The sequence below is a fragment of the Carassius carassius genome, chromosome 12 (assembly GCF_963082965.1).
Source record: "Carassius carassius chromosome 12, fCarCar2.1, whole genome shotgun sequence".
NCBI classification, from domain to species: Eukaryota; Metazoa; Chordata; class Actinopteri; order Cypriniformes; family Cyprinidae; genus Carassius; species Carassius carassius.
This window is the reverse complement of record NC_081766.1, coordinates 32,936,398-32,961,911: the sequence shown is the minus strand read 5'-3', so window position 1 is coordinate 32,961,911 and position 25,514 is coordinate 32,936,398. Positions and strand designations below refer to the sequence as shown.

General features: G+C 39.0%; 1 protein-coding gene across 1 annotated transcript in view; it reads right to left on the bottom strand.

Moving 5' to 3' along the window:
- The window catches only part of LOC132155283 (parathyroid hormone/parathyroid hormone-related peptide receptor-like), an 89,647-nt gene extending 78,524 nt beyond the window's left edge, over positions 1 to 11,123 (bottom strand). Inside the window, exons 1-2 of the mRNA XM_059564161.1 lie at positions 10,864 to 11,123; positions 10,629 to 10,761 (exon numbers count right to left, since the gene is read on the bottom strand). Coding sequence (XP_059420144.1) covers positions 10,629 to 10,761; positions 10,864 to 10,937 — 207 coding nt within the window. The 5' untranslated portion in view covers positions 10,938 to 11,123. The remainder of the gene's footprint in view (positions 1 to 10,628; positions 10,762 to 10,863) is intronic.
- Positions 11,124 to 25,514: the final 14,391 nt, after the last annotated feature.

The window sequence follows — 25,514 nt, the reverse complement described above, 5'->3', positions numbered from 1 at the left end:
ACCTGTCATATGCCCACATATGGCACAAATCATCCCAACCAGGCACAGAAGGAAAAAAATGCTAGATTCCTTTCAATATCAGGTCTATGCAAAAGCATAGCAAAAAGTCAACCGCCTCTTACTTTCTGAGATAATGGTCCCACTGTCTTGGCTGTGTGTATTTTGTGTTTTCATGCCATTTTCACACTAGGTTCAATTGCATGGTCTGAACCTTAGCTCAATTGCACCATCCTCCACCTGCCCTTACAGATCTCTTTTTACATCGTAGTGGTAAGAGCCATCGTATGTTTGCATCATCATCATGAGCAGCACTGTGAAAACTAGTGGCAGCTGTTTTTTACTAGGGCTGTCAAACGATTCAAACTTTTAATCTAATTAATTACATGATGTTCTGATTAATTAATCTAATTAATCACAAATTAACCATATCAATTTGGGCTTAAAAATTAATAATTATAATAATTATAGTTAGAAAAATTGTGACTAGACATTAAAAAAAAACTTTAAAGGGTTAGTTCACCCAAAAAATGTAATTCTTTCATTAATTACTCACCCTCATGTCGTTCATTCACTCTTGTGAATGGGAAGTCACGTCTTAGTGGTTAGAGAGTTGGATTCCTAACCCTAGGGTTGTGGGTTCGAGTCTCGGCATAAATGGCTGCCTACTGCTCCGGTTGTGTGTTCACGGTGTGTGTGTGTGTGTGTGTGTGTGTGTGTGTTCACTTTGGATGGGTTAAATGCAGAGCACAAATTCTGAGTATGGGTCACTATACTTGGCTGTATGTCACTTTCATTACGGCAGAGATTGAGGCTACAATGTGGCTATTGTTTTCAGAAGCTGCATCTTAAGGCCAAAGTATGTTATGGTTTTTACGCATATGAGGGTCCGCATACAGTATGCGTGATGCAAATTTCTTCACTAGAATAGTACATGCATAATCTGATTTTTGTACTTTGTACATGCAGGTTGCACACGTGCATTGACTCAGTTTTGCACTAATTAGTTGTTCCACAAGATGGCAACACTGACTCGGGCTGTTATTTCACAGTAGAAAACAGAACAAAAAAAATTAAATGAAATAGTGAAATAGTTATGAGTTATGATTTAGTTTAAAGAGTACAAAGACATTTTTATCGGTCATAACTTATGGGAAAAAATGGCGCATACACAAAGATGAAACTTTTTAGAGCATGTATAGACCTCCAGCATTTGCGTACACCTCAAATGGACAATGATTGTGCGTTTATGGTTGCATATGCATAAAAAAGTATACTTAAGTGGCGTTCAGGTATATTTACAAAGACTCTTCAGAGGTGGCATGAATGCATTTACACTGCAATTAGAATTGCATAAACAATGCAAAAATGAATGCATATTAATGTTTATATATATATATATATATATATATATATATATATATATATATATTATTTTTTATGATGTGATACTCAAAATATAAACATAAAACCACCAGTAGGTTGCAACACTTGCTCTTAATCAGTGAGTCATTTAGTAATTCATTCATTGTTCAAATGGTTGATTCATTCATAAATGAACCAAGTGACTGCCAATTTGAATCATTGTCTCACTCAGTTCATTCAGTTTTAAAATACCAGTGTATGCTGCTTGTAAAGGCACAACAGTTCTGCTGTGGCTTTGTTTAGAACTACTTTCAATGGCAAAAGTTTGCAAAAATAGACAATCAATCAATCAGTCAACATTTGTTTATACAGCCCAACACTCAAGGTGAACCAAAGTGCTTTCCAATAAAAAAGAAAACACAGAAAATACAGAAAAATGTCACAACAATTGCAATCGATAATATTGTGTCTTAAATGAAACACAACATTGCACTTCACTTATGTATGTCAGAATGGATTTGACTTATACTAACTGATTGAGAAAACATTCTGTCTGTAAGTTTTCAGACTACTATAATTTCCTCAAATATTTTTTATATATTTTCATTAATCACTATAAACTGGCTATAAACTGGATGCCCACAAAATCAGTATCAGTAGCCAGCATGGAGACATCCAGTATATAATGCTTTACTCATGGCTTAGCACATCATGGACTCCATCCAAAACTCTGACAGGCAAAATGCTTCTCGTTGAAATATTTGTGCTAGCTGTGTCACCTATTTAGCTTGCTGTAAAACTGGCATTGAGTTACTTACACTCCAACATTCTTTGAGTGGAAAATGTGGGGGGAAAATCCTTGCAAAGGTCAAGGGAAGTCAAGTAAACAACATTTTCCTGAGTCAAATACTGCCATCGTATTGCCTTGCCACGCTAGTGAAACTGAGGCCTTAACTATTAACACGAGAGTTATGAGATCGGAGTCATGAACTGCTGCCAATACGCGCTGTGCAAATTTGGAATATTTCTCTAATTGTCTCTATCGTCCAGAAAGAAATATAGCACTTTCAATTGAGCTATATTTCTTTCCAGTTACTTTTATCCATAGCAAGACATTTTTAGGAATGTTGACTCCTTAGTGGGTGTAAGCTTTGTGCTCACAGATATTAGTATTCTTGTTGTGTTCTAAGTTTTAATGTGTTGAAGGCAGAGAGGATAGCAACCTTCAAAACTCCCTTTAAACCCAATGGAAAATTACCATGCAGTGATCCCCAATCACAGGTAGTGTTTTCTTAGGCCTGATGTATTGTACTGTATACACGTATTGAATGCTGTTTGTGACACAACAATGTATACTAACATTTATTAAGGTATACATGAATGCTTGGTTGAAAGTTCAGCATTTCCGAATTGAGTTTGGACTCCATAACTCTATGATGCCTAGAGTAATCTCAAAAAGCAGAGGGCCTGTTCTTTCTTCTGTAACATATTGAATGTTCAGAAATTCAAAATATTGTATTGTATGGCTGGCAACTTTTAAAAAAATGTTTGCAGGGAAAGAGTTAAGAGGAGAAATTATAACATGTCATGATGCTGCTATATCAAGAAATACTCTGTCCTATCCCAGTTTAATATGTAGCATCAGTTATAAATGAGCCATTGGTAGGCTGATTTCCTGACTGCGGTGCTTTCAAAACATTGCTCAGTTTGTTTGACCATCCGACCAGTCCAACACTGCACATTGGCTCAACCAATGGTGAGAGTTTGAGGCAGGAGTTTCTGTTTGTCTGACCAATGGAGGATGGTGGGAGTGTACAGGAGATCTGTTTAATAACAGTTATTTCATCACTACACAGATATGCCAAGATTCAACTGGATATGCCTACAGTGACACAGTGTCCTAAAAGTGTCCTGCTAAAGGCAATTGAAGCCATGCATCATGGCAAACGCCATTACTTTACAACTGACACACCGGTTTCTCCCATCAAGTGCTTGCAAGGTTACAAGGCATGTATTCAGGACGGGGAAAAAAGTCTGATTACAATCATGATGCTTTGTACCTATAGTAATAGATGAACAAATGGAAGGGTCAATCAGTGGGAATTCTTCCTGAATTCTTCCTGAAGGTCAAAACTGTCATAGTAACTGTGAAAACACTGCTGATAAATTAAAGCAATTTGAACTGTCAATTTTCAGTCCCAAACCCAGCTGAAGCACATGCTGAACACTGTAAGAGTAGATCAGACTTCAATGTCAGTTTGGTGTGAAGAGCTGAAGAAGAAATACGAGGTGTTTAAACCCAAAGCGGATCAATTTGTTCACTGTCTGTTTGTGTAGTTGCAATGATTCATGTTGTACTGGACGTTCAGTTCACGTAAACTAAAGCCAGTTGTTTTAGACCATATGTCTGGAAAAGATAGCAAGGGTATTGGGGGTGGGGTGGGGAGGGTGATGTTGGGGAGGTAACATTTTTTGAATCTGTTCTGCATACTGTATAAGACACTTATGAGTGAAAAGACTAAAGATGAAACATAAAAAAGTGCATTGACTTCTATTGCTGTAAAAATGTTTTGAAACTGCACAGTGGCTTCAAAGCTATAATGCATTCATTCAAATAGTGTACATGTAAAGGTACAGATCTCAGCAAAAACATATGCATGAGGAATGATTAAAAAAAACAATATTTTAAACTACCTACACTATGTAAACAAACAACTGCATATAGTAGATAAACCCTGTGAAACTGAGAATTCATTCAAATACATTTAAGTCACAATAGATACATCTCCTTTTATAAATTTTCCATTTTGTTGATGGGGTTTTAAAAAACCAATACTACAGCATGACTTATACTTTTCATTTAACAAATGCAAACGTTAGATTTTTTTTTTTTATTGCGACTGCTGGTGTGTCCAATAATATGCTGACGTTTTACATTTTTCCTTGTTGCATTCATCTCAAAAACCCTCTTTTGAAGAAGAAAGTACAAATCAATTAATAATTTGTTCAAAGGCCTTCTAAAAACGTAATTAAACATAAAGACATACTTCTTCGGGTACAACACATTCTCAGCACATGTGCTTCAGTTTTAAAAACTAAAATAACAGGGCAGTTTAATGGTGTGTAGTGAAGCAGGTATTTTATATCTGTTACAATGGCACATTCTGTACAAATTAAGTGAAAAGTCCATTTTAAAAATCAATCCTGGGTAACACTTTACAGTACGGTTTCATATGTTAACATTAGTTTATTAGTAATATTAGTTAACATGAACAGCTTTTATTCTATTAATCTTAGTTAACGTTAAGTTCAACATTTACTAATACAATATTAAAATTAAAAGTTGTGCCCACCACTCTTTGAATACCACTGAAAAATATAGCTTTTGAAAGTGATGTACAACACACGTAAAAGCATTTCCAATCCTCTGTTGTTCAAAGTTTAATTTATATAACATATGACAGAAAATACATTTGTGCCAGCAGTCAAACAGTTGACTGGTTTATCATCAGATTATCAGATTTGATGACACTGAGGATGTCCTAATGTGTTCACTTTAATGACTGAGGCTTTGCCTGCACATTAGCTACAGGACTTCTTCAAGAAAGTCTTTATAGGAAATCAGCATGCAACATATCTGATTATTTAGCAACTTCACATACTTGCTGCAAATTAGAAACTGCAACATGGCTGTTTGATATTTTAATTGAGTTTACACTCAATTCACTTTATGCGCTCATGCCATTTTAATTTTAGCTCTTTATTAGGCTTATCTGTTATTCAGCATGAACAAGGAGTGACTGCATCTACAGAATATTTTTTCTATTATTCTTTTGATTTTGCAGTTCATTTTGAAGTCATTATCCATGCTGTTCCAAATAAGGCATTCAACTTCAGTCACATTCCTAGGATAGATTTATCTGCCAACATGAATCACTCATTTGAGGCAGTCAGTAATTATTAATGAATAAATAATTAAGTTCAGTTAGATCAAATTAACCTAACACAGAATCTAATCTAAAGTTGATTATAAAATGAGTATGGAATTATATATATATATATATATATATATATATATATATATATATATATATATATATATATATGTATATATGTATATATATATATATATATATATATATGTATATATGTATATATATATATATATATATATATATGTATATATATATATATATATATATATATATATATATATATATATATATGTATATATATATATATATATATATATATATAATATTGATACATAAATCATACAAGCGTTGGATGTTATCCCAATATTATGATTATCATGTGTACATGAAGTGCCACAGTATTTTCAGTATCGTAGAATACGTAGAATACGCATGAAATGAAAATTCTGTCTTTTTTTTAATGCATGTTATTGCTCTTATTTAAAACAATTCATCCATGAAAATAGTGATTTATTTATGTATTTACTCATTCATTCATTCTCTCTGGTGATAGGGAGAAAAAAAGAAAGAACCCGCCTTACATTTTTTTTATTTTCTGTTAATTTGTTACACTCAGATGCACCTCACAATCTGTTGCTACTTCCGTTTCATCGCGACTCAGGCATTGACCTTTATTATTTATGCACAGTATTGTAATGACCATTCAGACAGGATATGAGATGAAAAGCAATAGAATGAAACAATACAGGAATCTCAAGATGTTTTTTTCAAAGATAAACTCCTTTTAACTTGACAGAGAATCAGTGAAATGCTGAAAAATGAAAACCTTTGTCTGCTCTTACCAAATTTAGTATTTTACAAGGCATAGGTTTAAATTATGTACCATTATATGTAACAACTAATTCAAATTACATTTTTGGACATATTCACATAGTAACTCAACTAAATGTTCATGTTATGTGACTAAATAATGTCTATCGTTAGCCATTGGATAAATTAAATGCTATATTTCACTCAGCAGTGTTTGAGATAGCGGCTCAATCAGTTGCTGGTATCCTCTGACTTCAATAGTATAGTTTTCTATAGAAGTCAATGGCTACCAGCAACTTTTTGGTTTCCACCATTCTTTAAAATATCTTCTTCTGTGTTCAACCGAAGAAAGAAAGTCATACAGGTGAATAAATGATGACTGAATTTTCATTTTTTGGTTTATTGTCCTTTAAAAGAGCAATTGTTATGTAAGAAGCTGTACAGTACGAAGATAAACTCAACTGGTGGAATCATATATAAATATAGTTATTGCCTATATTTAATATAAAAAAAATGTATTTTTATTATTTTTAAAATTATTGTCTTCTTTTCTTGTGTACCAATAGTCACTACATTTTACCTCTAAATAGCTTTACCATTACACAGCTACAGTTACATAGATTCATGAATTCTGAGTCTTGCTCCTACGCCTGAGTGTTCACTGATTGACTATAATTTCATTCATCTCACCTCATGCATTGAGTAAAAATGCATCATGACCCTTTATTACTGACATTTTGACTAAATAAGAGGTCACAATATTTGTCTCAATGACAACAGAGTAGAGTGTCCTTACTGTTGTTCTGTGAACAAATATGCATGCAGCTGAGTGACAACTTAGTCATACGCCAGGCATTATTTGCATGCAATAGTTTCTGAAAAGTTGAATTTCCTTTTTAATAAATGGAGGAACAAAGTGAGTCACTTCATCCAGACAACATTTTCTATAACAAGGCATGCTGGCTGACCCACTGAGAATTGTGTTTGAATGTGACTGTAACTGAGTGGTTCACCTTAAGAGTATCCACAACTAGATGTTTGCCCTTTAAAACTGGGCTGCATGAGCATTCAAAATGATGCACTTGGAATAATTGTATATTCCACACAAAGGAGGACATTGTGAAGTTTATCATCAAATATCAGAAGTTCTGGCCATTTGATCACTGTTACCGTTCCACTGAGACAACTGATCATGATACTGAAAAGTACTGTTTTATTTCAGTTATGCACTGAATACATGCTGGAACTGGTTGTGCTAGAGTGGTGTCTACAATCACTAATTTAATCAGTCAGTGAATGAAATGAAATGAAATGCAATTAATATAACAACAGTGTGTTGCATCTAGGATAAGGGACTGCACACAGAACACATCATTCTGTTGAAAAGACATAGATTCGCTTTGCAAAATCAGTACTTAAAAATATATCCAGAATATATCACCGTCCTGCTCTTGAATAGTGATGTAAAACTCCTAACTTGATTCGCATTGTTCACTTGCTTGAAGGGGTGAAACGGATAGTACTTGATAGTTTGCACTTGTTTCTAAATCTTGCCGATTCAAACGTTTTAAACCATTTGCGCGCGTTCGGAGCTTGCGTGCACTCATTCAAAGCACTCGCTGAGAGCAGCATCTCAGACAATGTGCGTACACAGATTTAATTCCTCTTTCGCTTATCGTACACACAAAATTATCTCAAAACAATTGTCTCTGCAATTATTCTGGTAAACACAGTCAGTTATGTTTTAAGTGAACGTATACAGTGGCCTGCTGCTCGCTACATCTAAATCTGATTCTGTCTCTCTCTCTCTGTAAATTAGACTACGTGAAAGGGAGCGTGTTTCAAACTAAGGGAGTGCAAAACACTCACATGCAAACAAAACACACTCATCCATTTGCGTAGAAAATAGATGTAATATTATGATTTCCCTCATTTAAAAAAAGTCCCGGTGCTCCAGATGGCCAGTCTGCCCCTGATTACCCCTTAAGTTTATCAAATTAATCTACAAAGGCTATTTATTTGTTATTTTGGTGTACATATTGTAATTGCATATTTTGAAAGTATGTAAAAGTATGCAACAATGTGAAACGCATACATGCAAATAACTATAAGATCAACAAAATACAGTATCAGTGAAAGTTCCTGCTGGAAAATCAGTGTAATATAAATGAGTCAGTGTAATCACATTTAGCAACAAGTTAGATCCGTGTAAAGCAGCCAGTGCAAAGTTGGGTCTGAAGAAACACACTGGTTCTTGAAAAAAAAAGAAAAAGGAAAAAGCCATATATAAGCAACCACTTAAAACACCAATAGCAACCACCTAGCAAAGCAATGTCCTAAAAAGGACTCGTAACACCTTAGCAACAAAAAAGAAACACCCTGACAATCCCCCTAAAACAAGCTCCACTTACATTATCTACAGTAAATGAAAAAATCCAGTTTGTTTAAAGTACTTTTAGGCACTTTTCAAATAAGCTCTACTTATCACATACAGCATCTAATGCAATTTGGAGCAATTCCAAAGAATCGGAACTAGCATTTTTTTTTTATTCTAACATAGTCCAACATAATTAAGAGGTGGTTTCCTTAAATGGCAAATCTGATGGTTGACCAGATTATGTACGTCTCCTCTGAAGATTAAAAAACCTGCTAGAGCAATTTTGGAAAATGTGTTTGGAAATATCCAATGCACAATCCGTACGATTGTACACAACCTGTTCTCACTCCCAAGGCCTCAAAAACTGAAACACGGTCAATCACATTTAGTGTTATTATTAAAATAATAACAAGTAATTTTCAACCTTTGGTGTCAATACACTGATACAGTATAGTATTTGCAGTAGATGCAGAGTAAAATTGTATAAATATTTAGGGTATGATTTTCAATTTTACAGGCAATACAGAAGGTCGGTTGCCTGGGGGGAAATAAAAACATTCTTTGACATCCATTGACAAATTGTGATCATCACACCAGCATACCACAAAAACATGCAGATGTACAAGGACCTCATCTTTTAACACACAAACCACAATAATGGTGACAACCAAAAATAATCTGAAGAAAGCTTACAAAATAAACTTTCAGTCACCAAAAGAAAAATACCTGATAAATGGGTTAAAAAAGTGACAACAAACACAGCGTAAACAGGTGCAGTAAACAGGGAAATGTAAAATGCATCATAATCTGCAAAATTGCATTCATGTCGCATGGCATCGCTGGTTTATGGAATACCATATTACTATCCACAGATTTTTAACTTTCCTAAAGCGTGCTGAAGTTGTTGCAAATGCACAAAATAAGCACAAAATCATTACATTGTGCCGAGTGGCTGACATGGAATTTCAAGCACTCAATTGACAAAAATCAAATTTAACCATCAATCGTACACTAAAATTATTATACAACATTCCACTATGACCTCATATTAATGTGATGTATTTGTACTTTGAGTGATTTCTTTGTCACATTTAGCTGAACTTTAGGTGATTAGAGATAAAAGGTGGTTAAAAATAGTTAAACACTTATTAAATATACACTATTCTTTATGCATTAACACAGATTTTAACTTAATGTTGATGCTTATTAATTCATATTTCTTGTAATTTTATTTCAATGCAGTTGTCATGTTTGTAGTGGTTATGTAGTTTTAATACTGTCAATATTGGTGGGGCCCATTTTTTATGATCTTGCTGGGGGCCCCACAAACCCAAGGGTCATCATCTGATGCATAAAGCAAGCACCATAAAGCAATGGAGTTCCTAGAGATATTTTAATAGCGACACACAAGGCACTTGAACATGCTACTGTTTTTGATGCCTTGTGTGTTAGTTAATATGAAATAGCCTATACAGTGATGACTCGTAGACATGTAATTGATCTTGCTTATAGTAAGAAACAAAGCACAGCCTTCTGTTCATGCTGTGACAAATTGCAGCTTTCACCGCGGAGTGGCTTTAATTATATAGTGCACATCTGACAATGTGAAGTTCTTAAAAAGCAACATTCTTTATCTGCCACTTCACTGTGAGTGAACATCCATCACCATTGTATCAGGAGTTTCTTTTTATTTAATAAGGGCACTCTACCAAGTCATAAAGAGTCACTGCTGTGAATATATACACATAAAATATAAAGCCTTAATACTACAACTACCCTAAAATATATAGCTCTGCATCACACCCTGATGAATTCTGAGGGTGAGTTTCATAAGGTTTTGTTGATGTGTCATAAGGTCTTGCACTCAAGTTTTCAACAGTAAATTGGTTGTTTATATGAATCATTAAGCATAACCAATATATATATATATATATATATATATATATATATATATATATATATATATATATATATATATACACACACACACATGTTCGTGATTCTTGTTTCTCTTCAGTAATAAGAGTTAGAAGGTAAGTCAGGTATCAGTAAGCGCTTTAAAAGAAGACCGAATAAATTGGCATTCATTTAATTAGAAAGAAAGAAAGAAAGAAAGAAAGAAAGAAAGAAAGAAAGAAACTTACCAAACCATAGACGAAACTCAGCAAGGTGCCGCAAAAGACAAAACCCAAAGTGTATACGATTAGCGTGGCTCCCATCCCGACAATTTCACGCAAATTGATGTGAGCTTGAATGGGATTTCTCTGATGTTTGCGTCTGTTAAAGCGCAGTCAAAGAGCCAGTCATTTCTCTGCTGTCCGCTTCCCTCCCATTACATCGTTTGCTTGTAAAATTATGAATATTTTCTCACGGCTTTACCTTGTCACAGATATGCAGCTCGATTCAATCTGTTCCCAGTCTCTCTCTCCCGCTCGCGTTTTATTTCTCTGCATCTGTCTGCCTTTTTTCTGAAATTACATCCACATGTCAGAACTATTTATGTCCTGCTCCTTCTGCGGTAGGAAGTTCAAATGATTCTTTGTGGAGTAGAAACCGACGCTTTATTTTTAGATTTTTAAATTTCCCTTGGAAAAAAAGCGACACAATAAAGCGGTGTCCCTCATCAGGCTCAACTTTCATTTTTCTCTCAGGACATCAAAAACGGCAGAAGTATCGGCTAAAATAGCGCAAATAGTGTCTTCAGTGAAATATTTCACTTCGTAGTAAACTGAAAACATGCATCATGTTTCGTTGGACACTTAAATAATATAATAATAAAACGTAAAGTTTCTATCTATTACTACACTAATGTTCGCTTAAGTTGTGAAGCAGATGTGAATCTGACAGCTGCATTAAGGCGACGAAGTAACTGTGACAAATTAATGGGATTTGTTTAAAAAAAAAAAAAAGATTCCTACGTTTACTTCACACCTAACGTCAAGTCGCCGCTGAAGAAAACCAGTGTTGCTTTTAAGATTATTTTTACGCAAGTTTAGAGTTGTCCTCATTGACAAAAAGGCTCCAGACAGCACCCGTCGGTAACCCTCACTGAGCCTCTGAGTGTAGTAGCAAAGGTATCGCTGACAGGCGTGAAGGAGTTTGATTCGCTTAGGGGGAAAAGGCGTGGGATTTGATTGGCTGGCGGTCTCTGGGGTTTTATTACACCCCGACTCGCGCTTCCCGCCCCTTTTGCACAAACTGCGCTTTCAGTGCTGTGCTTTATGTTGGCAGAAAAGTGTTTCTTAGCGGTTCGCGTCGACGACACCCGATAAAATTATGCAAATACAACGCTGGGTTACATTTGGATTTTAATTTGCGCTGGCTTCTGAATTGCGTTTTTCAGCAAGGGTTTTAAGATTTGCTTTTTCATTATATGCATTCTAGTACAGTCACTTATTAGCCTATAACATATTGATTTACCCACCTGGTTTAATTTAGCCTTTATTAGCATTTTTATTATTATTTATACTTTTATTTGACGCACACGTTTTCTTGGAATGAAAAGAATAAATTGCATTTCGAGATGAGTGCTATATAGGCCTATAGGCTAAAATAATATATTAGCATATCTCTTCTTTTGCGCAACTTTAGCCCTACTGGAAATGAGCTAGACCTACAAGTAGTACTTGACTTTGTTCCAAACCTGCATGAGTTTCTTACACATATTATTTAAAATATCGTCTATTGAGTTAATGAAGAAAGAAACTCATACAGGTTTGGAACAACTTGTAAATGGGTTAGTAAATGATGACAGAATATTCTTTCTTTCTTTTTGGTGGTGGTGGGGGGTGGACTATCCCTTTAACATTTTTAGAAAAACTAATAGTGATGCTTGACTGTCAGAGTTCTAAAAGCTCTAAAAGGGGATTGAAATTAAGCGTTTTTCTTGTTCTAGTAGACAATGTTGAAAAAGCTGCAGAAAATGCAAATCTTATATCAATAGATTAATCTGTTATCTGTCAGAACACATATGGAAGGGCTTGTGGTTTCAAAACTCAATATTATGTCAAACACATTAAACTTCTAAGAGTAAGTGCCAAGAATATTACATGACAATACAAATTTTAACATAATTGTACCATTTCATTTTTTTTTATTTACTACCTTTTTTTCTTTACAAATTATGACATTATCATTTACATACATATATTAAGAAACACAAATATATAAGTAGCACTTTATTTTAAGGTGTCTTTGTTGCACGTTACATGTACTTACTATTATAATAACAATTAATTATGCATAATTACATGCAAGCCAAATGCAAATTCTAACCATAGTGGGTAGCTACATGTAGTTAATTAATATTACTCAGTACTTATATGTATGATTACTAACAGTGACACCTTAAAATAAAGTGTAACCAAAATATATTAGAATAGATTGTTCAAAATAAATTCCTTGGTACTTAATCCTACCTTCATTCTTTCCTTCATCCTGTTTTTTTTCCCATTAATGAAAAACCAGTGGAAGATGAATTAGAGCACACATTATGTTTTCTATATTATGCTATGAAACCACATAAGAAACTCTTTGTAGTTTCTCTGTTGTTATCTGTAAAACTATAAGACTTTTAAAAACATTTGGCTTTCCTCTAATTTGAACACCTTCAAAATGATAACAAACTGGTACTAAAATTTGGGAGTTGCATTTACATAGAACTGATTGAGAACCTCTAAAAGTGTATTTTGCACTCTTAATCTGCCTCTGCTGAGGATTGGTGTCATGTTTGAAGCAATGCTTGAATGTGGTTTTAAACTGGGACGTTTTCATACCAAATGAGCCATTAACGTTTTCCAAAAATGGTATCCTTGCAGGTCCAGTGCAAGAAGAATGGGCATCATTCCACCACACGTTACTGAAACACCTCCTCGTAATCCTCCACAGCGAGACTAAACCCCTGTGGTGATGATCTAAAGACAGGCAGCAATTTCATTTTCCTATCATACACACCACACACACAGTACACATTTCAAATCCTGTATCGTTGTAGTCGATATTATAGTCTCCATTAATCACTATATTTTCATTGAAACAGATAGCCTCTGATCCCTGCCTGCCATCTGGCAACATTAAAATCCACCTACAGCACAAGTCCTGCTAAGCACAAAACAAACAACGGCATGCTGCTGCAGAGCGGAGCAGATGAGTATTATATGATGATAGTGTTAAGCCTCTTTAAGGTAGAGAAAGCTGTTCATTTCTGAAATTAGAGAGTCAGGCCTGGGTAGCTTTCCAAATAGGTCCCTTATATATTTTTGAGAGGAATGCATTATAGGTAATCCCTGTAATAATGTTTCATTGATTGTTGTTGAGATTGTTGAGGTTTGAAAGATTGAGGTTTATGACACTCTGAAGTTCACAGTCATGTATTCTTAGTTATTTAAAAAAAAAAAAAAATTGCATTCTATGCAGTCACACAGGAAAGTAAAATAAAAAAATACATATTTAAAATTTGAATACATTTTAAAGTAAGTAAAAATAAACGTCTCAAGGTTACGCATATAACGCATATAACCAAGACGCTGGGCCGAAATGCTATGGGGAACACCTTTTTCATGAGCGACTCTGAATATCGTGTGCAATCTGTCCAATGGAGGGGCGTGACATCACGGGCGGGGTGATTTAGCGACCAGGAAGCTATAAAAGCATGTGCCGCGCAGCTGGCATCAGCTTTGGGTAGAGAAGCAAGCGCTGGCAGGGGTGACGGGAGTATGGCATTGAGACGCAGCATCTCGTTCCCTCGAGGAACCATGGTTACATGCATAACCTTGAGATGTTCCTCTTCAGGAACTCGCGCTGCGTCGAAATGCTATGGGGAACGATATGCCCACACCACCAGACTTCCAAATCCCTGCCTAGTGTGCATTGGAAGATCACAGCTAAGGTGAGAGAACAGAAGAGCCAGGAGTGGCTCGCATATCGAGATCATAAATTCTGACAAAGGTGGAGGGCTTGGACCATCCTGCAGTATTGCAGATGTCCAGCATGGACACACCTGCTAAGAAGGCCTTAGAGGCCACCATATCCCGTGTAGAGTGAGCCTTTACTCTCAAAGGCGGGTGAAGACCAGAGGACTCATAGGTAACATCGATAGCCTCAACTATCCAACGACTAAGGGTCTGCTCAGATGCAGGAAAGCCCCTCTTAGGGGGACTGTAGCAAACAAGCAATTGGTCCGATTTTCTCCAAAGGGCAGCTCTGTGGACATATGCGTCCTGCGCTCGAAACTGGACACATACAATTAAGCTTTTCCTGGATGGGCTCCCGAAAGGGAGGAGGGCAGAAGGCCTGCAGCACTATAGGTTGTGGCGTGACAGAGGGAACTTTAGGAACATAACCCGCTCGAGGGTATAAGAACGCTTTGGCCGTGCCGGGCACAAAGTCGAGGTAGGTAGCGGGCACTGAAGATCTCAGACTGAAGATCTCAAACTCTTTTTAGAGAAGTAATAGCCAGTAGCAAGACAGTATTAAGGGTCAGATGTCTATCTGAAATATCTTGAATTGGCTCGAATGAAACTTTACAAAGAGCCTCTAAAAGCACAACCCAGGAGGAACACAGAACCGTACTGGAGGCTTCAGCCTCAGCGCACCACGGAGGAAACGTGTCACTAGGGGGTGTCTACCCATTGATTGGCCACCGAAGGGGACATGGTAGACCGCAATGGTCGCCATGTAAACTTTTAAGGTGGAGTGGGTTAACCCTGCAGAGAACCTGGCTTGTAGAAGATCTGTCCTGATCGGAATCTCCAATGGAGTGCCGTCCAAGAGAGATATTAGATCTGCGAACCATACTCAACATTGCAATGTCTCTTGAGTCGCAAATAGGTCCACCTGAGCTTTGCCAAAAACTCTCCATATCTGACCCGAGGGGGTGAAGCATCCATTCCCTGTGCCTTGGCCCCTGTCTTGACAGTACGTCTGCTCCATCATTTAGATTTCCAGGAATGTGTACTGCTCTCACTGAGAGGAGTTTGTCCTGGGACCACACAAGGATCTGGTGCACCAGCTTGTACAAGGGGCGCAAAAGCAGACCTCCCTGGTGGTTGATATAAGAGACCACAGATGTGTTGTCGGTGCGCACCATCACATGGAAACAATTGATATGCCATGTCAGATGGCGACTGCTCCACAGACCGTGGGCAGGGTGGCCACTCATGACCGCACCCCAGACGGTGAGGGATGCGTCCATCGCTAGCATTACATGGCGACCAGGAGCTCCCAACACTGATTCAAGAACCAAGATTTCTTCCACATGTCTAAGGCACGGAAACATCGCCGCATGACCTTGATATTTCGAAGTGGATTCCCCCTCTGGGAAAATCCCTTGGTCTTGAGCCACCACTGTAGGTGTCTCATGTACAGCAGGCCAAAAGGTATCACATTGGACACAGCTGCCATCAGACCTGACAATCTCTGAAACTGTTTGACAGTGAATGACTAGCCTTCTCTGACTCTCTTGACTGAGGTGAGGATTGACTCACGATCAGACCAGTCCATGGCCAGAGAGGGTCACGTTCCCATTCACATCAATGGAGAGATAGTAGAGACAGTTAAGAGCTGTAAGTTCCTTGGCATTCACATCTCTGAGGATCTTTCCTGGAGTTCCCTTCACTCAGAGACCATAGTGAAAACAGCCCGCCAGTGTCTCTATTTCCTGCGGAGACTGAAGAGGTTTGGCATCTCCTCTAACATCATGTCAAACTTCTACCGCTGCACTATTGGGAGCATTCTGACCGGCTGCATCATTGTATGGTACGGCAACTGCTCTTCTTTGGACCGCAAAGCTCTTCAGTGAGTGGTAAGAACAGCAGAGCTCATCATTGGACATAAACTCCCAGTCTTACAGGACATCAGACTCACTGAATGAGAAAGGCTCGCAGCACCATCAAGGACCGCACTTACCCTACTCATCACCTGTTTGCCACACTGTCATCTGGCAGACATTTCCGATCCATCCGATCACGGACAACCAGACTGAAGAACAGCTTTTATCTTCAAGCCATCAGACTACTTAACAATCAGCTGTCCTCCATCTAAAAAAAGGAATAAATGCTGCTCTTATGTTTACTTTCATTGTACTTGCACTGCCTTTTTTTAATATACCTTCATGTTACTCTGTGACACTCTATAATGACTTTTTGGACATTGCTCTACTCAGAAATACATCTGAATGTGTGCAGCTCTTAAGTTTATTTATTGCATCTGCACTGCCACTTTAATTTTCCTTCATGTAGCTCTACGTCACTCTACAATGACATTTTAGACACCGTTCTACCACAGTAATAATAATATTACCTCAGGACTACTTATGAACACTATAACTCTTAACACTGATAACCTTTATTGTACCTGTTACTTCCACTTATGGGCATATAATGCTCTGTCCATGTCTTTCTGTCTATGGGCACTGTAGTCACTCAAGAACCTCAGTGCTCTCCACGTACGTCTATGTCTTATGTCTTGTTATTGTCACTGTATGTCTGAGCCTCATCACAAGCATTCCAATGCCCAGTTTTCCACAGTGTTAACTATGCAAATGACAAATAAATGCCTCTTGACTCAATATGAGCAGTAGACAGACCTTCCTGCATTGTGGTCGAATCCCACACTATGCCTAGATAGGTGGTCCTCTGTAATGGAGGAAGAACACTTTTCTTGGCGTTCAGTCTCATGTGGAGCTGGGGGAGCAGAGGAACCAGAGCTGCATCTACACATTTCGTAAATATGCGGGGTGAGAGTGCAAGGCCAAACGGAAGTACTCGATATTGGTATGCTTCGCCCCCGAATGCGAACCTCAGAAACTTCCTGTGTTGTGGAAGGATGGAAATATGGAGGTATGCGTCTTTGAGCTCTATCGTGACAAACCAGTACTCTGACCTGATTTGAGATACAACATGCTTGAAGGTGAGATTTCTGAACTTCAGCCTCATAACTGAACGATTTAACTGATTTAATGTAGATCTATGATTGGACGTAACCCCCCATCCTTCTTTGGAACTATGAAATACCGGCTGTAAAACCCGGATTCCCTGTCTTGAGGAGGGACCACCTCGATGGACTCCTTCCTTAATAGGGTATTCACTTCCTTGTTCCATAACCAAAGCCTGCTCGGGGCTGACTAGCATCAGGATAACCCCATTGAATCTCGGCAGTGGACAGCCAAACTGAATTCGATAGCGTTTTATACTGTGTGCAGGACCCATTGAGATACATTTGGCAGAAGTTTCCACGCTGCTAAATAATCTACTAGGGGAGTCAGTCTTTCGAGACTGACTTCTGGTGTTATTGAGGCAGCTATATCGGTCCTTTGATGTAGAGCACCCGCAGGGGGCACCTGCTCTAATTGTTTTAGAGACCCCTGAAGGGGTGGCGAGCCTCCCAGTTCCGCTACGCTCACAGGCGGAAAATATTGAGAGCAGCGCTCACTGAGAGCCGCTGCACCCTGAAGCTTTGGCAAGGTTGGTAGGCTGACCTCCCGAGGGCACTGAGGCGAGACGGGCACCGTATGATGAGGTGGACCCTGCTCTACCCCAGTAGGGGCCACCCTCTGAAGTCCTGAGCTCCTCGTGTCGGTACTTCTTGGCTGAGGACATCCTGGCTTCAATGACTGCCCTAAGATCTGATTTGGGCTTATAAGTCTCTCGGTCCCGACATGGGGGAACACAAAAGGCGACGCTCTGCTTTTGTGCCTCGCGGTACAAGAAGCTAGTATCTGGCGGGGGCATCTCCTGCCCAGATGCCCCACGAGAGCGACAAGTAACCAACTCTAATAGCTCCTAGGCGAACCCCCAATGACACTCTCCACATCAACCTCCTCAGAGGAAGAGATGTAAAGTGTCAATCCCTCACTCTGGGGAGAAAGAAACCGCAGAGCGAGCTTCCGAACCCAGGGATTGGGCACCGGATCTGGCAGATGAGGAAGGAGATAGGGACTCGCCAATCTCCATTCCCTCTAACAGATCCACTTGTGAACCGCACGAGTGCAGCTGCCATTCTGCCTCGGCAGAAGCGGGGCCAGCACCGTGGGGAATGCTGGTAAAGGCTCCCTCCTCGAAGAGAGCCCTCTGGGATTGGCAGTCTCTCACAATGCGGGCAGTCGCCCCCCTCGAGAGCCGACTGAGTGACTCCGACCCCAGGCAGACCAAGAACAGACTTTGTGTATCCCCGCTCGTAATGTAGCGTGGGCAGGTAGGAACACACAATCTGAAACTGCAATCTGGATTTGCCCTTCAGATGTCTCATCTTAGCCTTTCTTTTTGACATACTATTGCTTGATGTGAGGAGCTAATAGTGACAAATGACAATAAACAAGACTGACAAGACAAAATTACCTGCACATACAGAGTGCTTGCTAAAGAGGCGAAGCTGACACCAGCTGTGCGGCACGTGCTCTAATAGCTTCCTGGTCGCTACGTCACCCCGCCCGTGATGTCATGCCCTTCCATGGGACAGATTGCACACGATATTCAGAGTCGCTCACGGAAAAGGCGTTCCCCATATCATTTCGATGCAGCTCGAGTTCCTGAAGAGGAACTGTTTTTGTCTAAAATTTAATGAATTATTAAATCATTTTTTTATTTAATCATGCTATAAAAGGTCAAGTTATATTATACTTTAATTGACTGGTGACTTTGTTGGTCTTTTTTGTTGTTTGTAATATTCTAATAAATATTATAGACATATCAATACAATACTATGTCAAACTATACTTTTTTCATTAAGATACCACATTTTTGCCTTTATGCCCCCCAAAAATATAAAAATTAATTAAATTCAGAAATGAAATACATGTTCATAATTAAATCATTGGAGGAAAAAAGTTACAGTTTATTGCAAGGACTAATTCTCACTATTAACTAGCATGCATATTAATTGCATATTGGCTGTTTATTAACACTATAAAGCACATATTAATTCCTCATTCTGCATGACTCTATTCTAGATCCCTTAATCTCTACCCCATACCAAAACTTATAGGTCCCGTTTCTCATGCTTTTTTGAAGCTTTGATTGTTTTTACAGTGTGCAAAATAACATGTGTTCATGTTTCGCGTGTAAAAAAACACAGTATTTTTTACACAATTCACTTATCTGTATGCCACTTTTTTCACTGTCATAAAAATGGGCTGATGACTTCCTTGTTCTATAAAGTCCCTCCTTCAGAAATACATAACGAGTTCTGATTGTGCCAGCAGTTCCTGTGTTGTGATTCGACACCAGCTTAGAGCACGCTGCCCTCCTGAAAACGCAATCCTGATCTGAATGCACGTGCTGGAGATGTACTTATAATCACAGGAGCGTTTTTACTAACGAGATGTGCATGAAAATCACATTCTATTTTTTTGCACATCCCTAACATCTAGTTAACAAAGCTAAATAGCATTACCCTTTGTGTAATACGTTACAGAAACTGTTAAACGCACCAACTTAAACAATAAAATACCGGTTATGGTCCATAAACAACTCCTTCTCCAGACAAAGAGGGAACTGCTCCATCTTTCAAGAATAATCTTTTTGCCAATCCGGCATTATACTGATTGAGATTGAGGAAGCTGTTCTCAGCAAAATGTGCTGCACATAGTTTTACATGTGGATTATAATTTTCGGGAACCGAGTTAAACATAAATTGTATCCATTGATCTCTAAGTACAGCGTCCCTGGGAAGCTCAAACAAAGATGATTGAACTCCGAGATAAAAATAACAGCGTTTCGACGACATGGCGACAAACACAACTCTTCTTCTTCTCCGTCGGAGCGCAACAAGACCACGCCCCCTTTTTTGTGTATTCATGTGGGCGGAGGTTAGTCAAAAAACTGTTTTAGTGACGTCATTACTGCAGGTATTCTGTTAAATTCTGTTAAATAAAATATCTCGCTTGGCATTGAACTTTGAGCTTTATAATTTTACAGATATTATTTATACTCTGACAACAACATTACACACTAACTAAAGTTTAAAACATTGGATCACGAAGAACGGGACCTTTAACATCTACTTTACAAATTATTAATAAGCAGCAAATTAGGAGTTTATTGAGGCAAAAGTTGTAGTTAACAGCTAGTCAATAGTACGAATCGGACATTAAAATAAAGTGACATTTAAAAAGTGTTTTCAAGTCATTGTACAGTGTATATAAATTGCATTTTAAATGTATTTTTAAATAAATATATCCAGACAACAAAATGTCACTGACCCAAAATTAAAAAAAGTAGCTTTATTTTACAGTTCTTCTGTCTCTTCGAAGAAGCAAGGACCGATAGGTTAGAGTTAAAATGTTTGTTTTATCATCCTCAATTATGTAATTAAATGGAATGGAATAACTCTAAAACTGAGTTTTGTGTAAGTAGCTTTATTAAACCAGCCATTGAGCTCACCCTGCACATTACCAATCAACAATCTTTCTGATCAAATCCAAATATCAAATCATTAATACTTTGCTTAATTTATTCTGGATTTCAGCCTGGTTAAAGACCGGAGTTTTGCCCCTTGCTAAAGAGCATCTGTGATCTCTGAGCTGGAAGATGAAAACGATGGGCTGAGGTTTCTGCCCCTGGCACTGATGCAGAAGGGCTCACCTGACTCTCCTACAAGTCATCCAGCCTTAGGGTATGCTCCTGACATCTAAGAGGGTTAGTTATATATAATAGAGAGAGAGAGAGAGAGAGAGAGACTGTGTGCTCTGAAAATGTCATATTTACCATTGTTTGCTTTGACCTAATGCAATGGAGAAATGTTTCCATGTCAGAACGCTTATGAAGTATTGTGAACTCATGTTTGTCATTCTTGGTCTCTGACTCAGTTTTTAATTTCACAAAGCAAGTGATGCATTTTGCATTTTATATGTGCAATTCTTGGATTTGTGAGTAAAGTTTTGGAAAGAAAAGAGGCAACTTTTTAAAAATGTAAGCAGTTGAAAAAAAAAGTAAGTTTAACAGTTTTGTTAAAAGCATGTTAACATGCATAGTACATAGAGTTTTGTTAGTGGTTGTGTCTGAGTGAGAAAATAATTCATGTTATTTGAAAGCTGTAATCATTGAATGCATTTTGTGCCAAAGCAATGATAAAGGATCCACAGTTCAGCCCACATAGACTGCTGTTGTGCTCAGTGTGAGAAGAGGTTTGGAAAAAGTGACCTAAGTATTGAGAAATGTATCCTAGTGATTGTAAAAAAAGAAATCTGTAAAATAATGGTCAGGATCATTGGTAGTTACTGGTAGTTACTGCAGACTTGAGGGATTTCACATTAGGGTTTAACAAATAATATTTACTATTATATGTTTTACAGGTCTGACAAAAACAAATATTTCTGTGAGACCCCACATGGGTCTGAAAGCTAAGATATAGCACAAATGGACCAGTAGGTGACGCTCTTCCCTTCTGAAACTGCTAATCTCTGTAACATAACAACATCTCTGGAAAACGTCCCATCAACTGCTGTGTCAAGATCAGTGGCTTCACCCCAAACATCAGCCCCCACCATCCTGAGCAGAGAAGAGCTCAAATCAGCAGCAGAAACAACATTATCCAGCACAGATGTGACAACATTTAGGGCATCAGACACACACACAAACACACACACACACACACACACACACACACACACACACACACAAAACTCCCTCAAGCCATTTATTTGGAGAAAAAAAGAGCAGTCACAGTATGTCTTAGAAAACGCCTTTTGTGTCCCACGTCAATCAAAGTAAATATTACATCATAAGTAAGGGTTAAAAGATTGCAGAATTATTATTTATGTTTTAGGGTTTAAATTGTAGTCTTGTTTAACACATATGTACTCTTCAAAACAAGTTGTCAGCAGAAATCACATTAAACATAATGAAACATCATTTCATATTAAGTGAATGAGTGAACTTCATTTAATAAATGCAGCTGAAAACATAATGACAACTGAATACAATATGATATAATGATAATGCAGCAATTTCAATATTTATAAGGATTAATTTGTGAGTGAAGAGGTTAACAGAGACAGGAAGTGAAAAAAACAAAAACATAGAGACCAGGAGGGAGGTGGACCGGCGGAGAACTAGGGGGAGGGACGGAGGGCCAGGTAATAGAAGGAAACAGAGACAGGAAGTGCCAAAAACAAAAATGAAACAACAACAAGGAAACCAGGAGTGAGGAGGACCGGCGGAGGACAAGGGGGAGGGATGGAGGACCAGGTCCACAGAAGGAAACAGAGAGAAACCAAAAAGGAACAAGAAACAAAACACAAGACCAGGAGGGAACAGAAAATTCGGGGGCCCAGGGCCGAGCCGACAGGGCAAGTATCCCGGGTGGATCAGGTGGAACTGGAGCCGTGCGGTCGAGACAGAAGCCCACGAGGGGGGCACAGAAGACCACCACATCCATGCGGTCGAGACAGAGGCCCACCAGGGCGGCGCAGAAGACCACCACAGATGTGCAGTCGAGACATAAGCCCACCAGGGCGGTGCAGAAGACCACCACAGCCGTGCGGGCGAGACAGAAGCCCACCAGGGCGGCGCAGAAGACCACCACAGCCGTGCAGTCAAGACAGAAGCCCACCAGGGCGGAGCAGAAGACCACCACAGCCATGCGGTCGGGACAGGAGCCCACCAGGGCGGCGCCAAAGACCACCACAGTGGGATCGATGACACAGGAGAGCAAGTCTGGTTAGGCAAGTCTGAAACAGAGAACATGAACAGGTTAAGGGTGGCCTCCGTGGCTACGACAGGATAAGTTGAGTGCTCAGAGAGTTCGGCTGAGACGTGACAAGGCTCTGGAAGTTCCGCAGAGACGAGGAGAGGCTCTGGTAGTTCAGCAGAGACGTGGAGAGGCTCTGGTAGTTCAGCAGAGACGTGGAGAGGCCCTGGTAGTTCAGCAGAGACGTGGAGAGACTCTGGTAGATCCGTGGTGTTTTGACTGGATTCAGGAAGATCAACGGTGACTAGACTCTGCTCATGAAGATCTTTGGTGACTTGACTTTGCTCATGAAGATCATTGGTGACCTGACTTTGTTTATGAAGATCATTGGTGACTTGACTTTGCTCATGAAGATCATTGGTGACTTGACTTTGCTCATGAAGATCAATGGTGACTTGCATTTGCTCATGAAGATCAATGGTGACTTGCCTTTGCCCATGAAGATAGTCGGTGACTTGACTTTGCTCATGAAGAACACTGGTGACTTGACTTTGCCCATGAAGAACACTAGTGACTTGACTTTGCCCATGAAGATCATTGGTGACTTGCATTTGCTCATGAAGGTCAATAGTGACTTTCCTTTGCTCATGAAGATAGCTGGTGACTTGACTTTGCCCATGAAGTCAACCAGACAAAGGCTTCAAAACCAGACACACAAACCTCAATAAAGGTGAAAACCAACAAATGTTAAAAAGATGAGCTCTTTACATCACAGTACAACAAATAACTAACAATGAAGATAAAACAATGACGAAAAAGTTCAGAATGAAGTCAGCAAACAGCAAAACAATAATGCTTTAAAGGTACAGGTTGTAGGACCAGCCACTAGAGGGTGCACTATCAAAACAATAACAATTGCATGGTTTGATGACGCTAAGAAGGAGCGTTGAACGATGGGATTTGTTGTCTTCTACCAAAACGCTGACGGCCATCAATCGGACAAGAGATAAATCATGGATTTAACACGAGTTCAACGGTTTGTGAGTGAAGTGACATTCGGCCAAGTATGGTGACCCATACTCAGAATTTGTGCTCTGCATTTAACCCATCCAAAGTGCACACACACAGAGCAGTGAACACACACACACACTGTGAACACACACCCGGAGCAGTGGGCAGCCATTTATGCTGCGGCGCCCGGGGAGCAGTTGGGGGTTCGGTGCCTTGCTCAAGGGCACCTCAGTCGTGGTATTGAGGGTGGTGAGAGAACTGTACATGAACTCCCCCCACCCACAATTCCTGCCGGCCCGGGACTCGAACCCACAACCCTTCGATTGGGAGTCCGATTCTCTAACCACCAGGCCACGACTTCCCCTAAAAGTGTGAGAAGATTACATGCAAAATCAATGAAAAAAGACGCAATCAGACTGTGGATCAGACGCGTCCTCGCGCAGGTCTAGAGACGTGATGCCTCGCGTTTGCCGTGTATGCCCCATAATACTAATCTTGTTGATCGTTATAATAGCATAAGTTTTCTGTAAAGATACGAATCAAAACAACACACCTGTCGAGTAAAACACAAGCGAGATCAGCATCTCTTTCTAGTTGAAGTTTGTCGCGAAGCTACTTCCGCATTTGTCCACGACACTGTTGTCATGTGGTTTCTAAGTCAGTAAAGGCGGTAACAAAGGGAAACTAACGTCATTAACAGGCGACTGCACTGCCCCGTGTCACTGTTTAGAATGGAAATTTTCTCATGATTTACAAGTAGTTGAAAACTAGTTGAGATTCAATCAGGACCACTTCCGTCAAGTATATTTCATGACAATTATATTGCATACAGTTAGTGTTGGCAATATGGTTATGTTCTGGGCAACACTCCACATGCCTGTCCATGCAGCCATGCTTGGACAGAGCGGGGAGAGCAGCAAGACAAACCCCCCTGGGGTACAGAACAGAACCATTAAAAGCATACAGATTTACAATTCACAATTACATGAGTTGTAAACAAAATGTGATAGAGACGGCTTCCATTGAAGAGACTGTAAAGAAAGAACAAAGTTAGATCGGATTACAGGTTCAGTTGGTGGAGTTGGGGTTGGAGGAGGGAGTTAATTTCAAGCAGAGATGCGATGGAAGAGACACTGAAGAATAGGAATTTAAATAGACCGCATGTGATAGGTGTCAAGACTGGATTGGTACACGTCAGGAACAGCTGACTGTCGGATAATGCAATCGTGACTAACGTGGCCTGACTGAACTAACGCGATGGTCAATTATTGTTAGTAATCAGCTGGACAAAAAATATAACACTAGCCTAGTGGTTTTGGGATATTTTACTGCAAATATCTTACAAATTGTACCTTTAACAGTAACTGCATAATTTAGTTTCCGCAATGCATGCT